Raw genomic sequence first — 4,600 nt, forward strand, 5'->3', positions numbered from 1 at the left:
CCCATTTAAGTATATTTACACATGGCTTGTGTATATCGTATATATACTTATATAGTATTCATACCTTCAGTGTATAGGACACAAGCAGATTTTGACATCAAATTTTGGGGTAAAAAAGTCCGTCTTATACACCGAAAAATACGGTAATTGAAAACATAATGTTAACAATCTCACACAGAACATTAAAAAAGATTCTTATAGAGAAAGGGTTAACTGGATAAATAAAACTCATAATTTCTTGTGTGCTTTATTTTCAAAGGTTGAAAGTGTTTTTTCTTCGAGGTTTTATTTTGAAATTTTGCTTAAAGAAATAGTTATTGAACTTTTTTAATTCAACAATTGAATTCTTTAGTGACACATGTTTATATAAATCTGACTTTTAAATCTTGTTTTCAGTTTTAAACAGAACCTGTATATCATATTTCATATAAACTGATAACACAGTGACTTTCATGAATATTTTTTGTTAACTATGAATCTTGTTTTTGGGTTTTCAGTTTTAAACAGAACCTGTATATCATATTTCATGTAAACTGATAACACAGTGACTTTAGTGAATATTTTTTGTTAACGTATGAATCTTGTTTTAGTATTGAGTCCATCCCAAGTCAACTGTTTGTTAATCTGACAGACCTGCAGTATTTGGATCTGAGTAATAACAAGTTAGGTAAGAACACTTAACATCCAAAAGGTGATCTTTGCTTTGATTCTACAAGTAATTTAACAGAAAAGTATATATTCTCGTAGATGGTTTTGAAGAAGTATCACAATGTTATACTTACATGAAGTGGATCATATTGAGGTAGTTTGTCTATTAGTATTTTTTGAGAACTGATGAAGTGGATTTTAATAGTGATCTTTTATTACGGTATTTTAGTTTTGAAATCTTTTTACAAAGTTTTCTGTATTATAAGTTGAACTATTTAACTACGATGTTTAATCAAGAATGGTCTTACAAAGTCATCTTCTGAATTATAAGATTAAACATTTAACAATAACATTTTAAGTTGTAAATCATCTTACAAAACAGTTGTTTTCTGGTTTATAAGACAAATATATTTAACTATAGTTTCTTCATTTAGAAATTCTCTTCCAAAAATGCTTTCTGAATTATTATTAACTATAATAGTTTAGTTTCGAAAGTCTCTTACAGTATTATTTTGCTTAGGATATCTTTTTCCACGGAAGTTGTTTTCAGAATTATAAGATTAAATATGACAGTATTTTATTCAGTAAATCCTCTTACAAAAAAGTTTTGTGAAATACAAGATGAAATATTCCTATTTAAAGAAGCTTGGAATTTTAAATAATTACACTATACTATGAAATCAGCATGGAAAACATATAGTAGTTCAATATAAATTGAATACAGAAGCTTGTCTCACTATTCTGAAAGTTTTTTTGTTTTCATTGTTATAGAAACTCTCCCACCCCAGATGAGGCGATTGGTCAATTTACAGACCTTAATCCTTAATAACAACCCTCTAGGTCATAATCAATTAAGGTAGGAGAAAGATTAGTTTGGTGATCTTAGTGTTTGACTTTTATATTTGAAAGTGACGCTACAAGTTTGAGCTTGACTTAAAGCTTGTAGAAAAAAAAATATTCAACTTATAAGAAAAATACACCAGTAAAAAGCACTCGTAGATTATTATCAATATTTGAATTTAGGTTAAAGAAACGTTTTGTAGTGGTCTACTAATTTAATCATCAGAGCTGAATGAATTTTGGTATGAAATTTAAAGTGTAAAATAGTCATAAAATCATGACTTTTTTGCTAGTTGCTTTTATATAAACTTATCTTTAGTGGAACAAAAACCATTGTAAACAAGAAATGTTAATAACTTGGAGCAAGAAATTCAAGTAAACATTTGATAAAGCGTGAACTGGCCGAGTAGATCTTGTTAAGACTAGCCAACCTGAATAACAAAGTAAAGAAAAGGGCCTTGAGAGCTTCTTACAGATATGATTTATTCCAAAAGTTTCTAAAAAGCTAGAAAAAAAAACCTGAATGTTTTTTTATTGTTTTGAGGAAAAATTAAAGTACAATTGTCAAATTAATCTTAAAGTCCAAGTGTCAGAAATTTCCAGATGTTTTATTAACAAACCATTAAAAAGTGACACTTGTATCATTCTATTTCAAAATTTTCTCTGAAGCCCTCGAAAATTTAACATAAATTAAAGCACGGTCGGCTGTTGCAAACATTATAATGTGTATTTCTTTTTGTATCTGTGGCTTTAGTAATCTAGGAATTATATCATGAGAGAATTTTATTAATCATCATTTGGGCACAGCCTAATTGTTAGGATTTTGATTTGTGTTCCCATGTCACAGTAATGTGCTCCACAGTTTGAGGCTTTGGGTGCATTGTAATAACAACAGTCAAATCCTAACAGTTGGTGGTGTGTGTGCTATTGACTAGCTACTTTCTTTAGTCTGTTATTAAGAATGGCTGGTACAGACTTTATCTTTGTGTGAATTTCAAAAACAAACAAATTAATTCTTTGTATTTTATTTTATTTTTTGAGTATTAAGAAGTAAAATTATTTTAATTGATTTTTTTTTTATTTCACGTCAATGTTATGCATAGGTAGTCAGGCTCAAACCTAACAACATTGACAATAGATAGAAAAAAGAAAACGTTAGATAATTTGTATGTTGTTACAACAATAACTCAGCCAGTCCTTAAATCTATAATATTTATTTGAAGAAGCAAGTTATAATTGCAAGGAAATATGCCTGTTTTTTCTGTAATCGTGTTAAAATGAATCGAATATTGTAATTAATTGTACATCCTTAATTTGCAGACAGCTCCCTGCTTTGGTTTCTCTTACCACTCTTCGTCTCAGAAATACACAACGAAGTTTGTCCAACACACCCACGTCACTAGAAAGCCTTGTAAATCTTGCAGGTTTGTTGTTAACTTTTTGTAAGATTTTAACTTTATTAACATAAGTCTAGTAATTCAAGTATTTCAGTACATTAAAATGTCTTATGTTACATTGTATATTTAGTTTTATTATTTCTTATTATATTTTTATTATAGAGATTAGTTTACATTGTTACCTTAGTGTAAGGATTAAGTACTGATCCAAATTTCCGAGATATTATTGAGTTTATGACAGAAAAGATTGTTTATAGTGAGGGTTCCAAACTGATGATACAATGCAAATGAGAATGTAATAAAAGTATATTTGGTTAGCTATATTCATCAGTGGGTTTGTTTCTTTTTTATCCGAATAGATAGCTTGTTCTGATCCATAGTTAATGTTAATTAGTTTTGTGATAAATTTAATTAATTTCTGACTGATGCACTAATTGATCTTTCAAGAGATGTAATGTGACTATCACATTTCATTAATTTTACCGTTATTCAAAGATAAAACTGGTTGTTTTAGAAAATAACCTAGATCAACCTTTGTAGTATTGGATATTCTTTAATAAAATTTGCAAACAATTAGTTACAGATGTATTTTTACTGCGGGAACTTCCACTACCTTTCATGTTTTGAACAGTGGCTGTACATTGGAATTTTTGTGCAAACAAATTGCTGCTAGATATCTTACTCTTGACAAAATATAAAAAGTTTTTGTCCTGTAATTCATTTTCATAGTAATATTTTTCAAAACAACAGTCATCTGAAACTGTCCTGAGATTTGTTTTTTAATATAAACCTACTACATCTGGTAAACCAAAAGATTAACTTGCAAGACTACTTAGATAAATTTAGTAAGTCATGTATCCATAATTTTGATTGCTATTGTATAGTATTATGTGTAAGTGATTATGTATTGTTATATGTTTCAAGTTTAAACTTGAAAGATTAAGTTTTAACATGTTTAGATATCAACTTTGAACATCATAATAGTGCTACGAAACAAAATTCTAAAACTTCAAAAAAATTCACAAAATAAAACTATTTTACTTTTCAACTAATTTCTTAATAAATCTAAAATAAAACATTTTAAAGACCTTAGCAGGTTTGCTACACAAATGAAAGGCATGTTACTTAAACTGGAAACTTTGGAAACTGCATTATTAGGGGGGAAAAAAAACTCATTGTGGTTGTTCATTATTCAGAATAGCCAAATAAAGTCTGATCCCAATGGCTGAATACATGTATAGAAATAAATTACTGAAGAAGCATCTTTGGATTTGCAGTTATAGTAATCTAAACTCAAAGAAAATCAGTAGTTTTGAAAACCACAATAAAAACTTTATTTAAGGGCCAAAGAAGCCTTATTAAAAACAAGTGTAATCACTCTTTATTTCCAGGTCTAAGTCCTTTAAAAAGTAATGCACTCAAGTTTAATCAAAATATCATACAGTCTATTCACCAAGAGATCTTGTGCCTGAAATTACCCAGGTTAATACAGGTCGTGTTTACATGCACCCTATCGCCCCAGGTATCCTTTACTGTGCATGACACAAGGTTTTAGTGACTTACATGCAAAATTTTATTAAACTGCTTTTTGTTTATGTTATACCAATTAGAATAGCATAAAATCTTAGCTAATAATGCATATTTTAATAGTATACAAGTTTTAAGTTCTTAATTCTACAAGGCAATATTTAAAAAAATCCTGAATTTCCACTCGT

The 4,600-nt window shown here is 28.5% G+C and overlaps 1 protein-coding gene across 1 annotated transcript in view; it reads left to right on the forward strand.

Annotated features, from left to right (window-relative positions):
* LOC106467086 (protein flightless-1) overlaps positions 1-4,600 on the forward strand; it is a 47,621-nt gene that overhangs the window by 5,346 nt on the left and 37,675 nt on the right. The window contains exons 5-7 of the mRNA XM_022395206.1: positions 591-667; positions 1,420-1,504; positions 2,809-2,912. Of these exons, the coding sequence (XP_022250914.1) occupies positions 591-667; positions 1,420-1,504; positions 2,809-2,912 (266 nt within the window). The remainder of the gene's footprint in view (positions 1-590; positions 668-1,419; positions 1,505-2,808; positions 2,913-4,600) is intronic.

The sequence above is a fragment of the Limulus polyphemus genome, unplaced genomic scaffold (assembly GCF_000517525.1).
Source record: "Limulus polyphemus unplaced genomic scaffold, Limulus_polyphemus-2.1.2 Scaffold2484, whole genome shotgun sequence".
Lineage (NCBI taxonomy): Eukaryota > Metazoa > Arthropoda > Merostomata > Xiphosura > Limulidae > Limulus > Limulus polyphemus.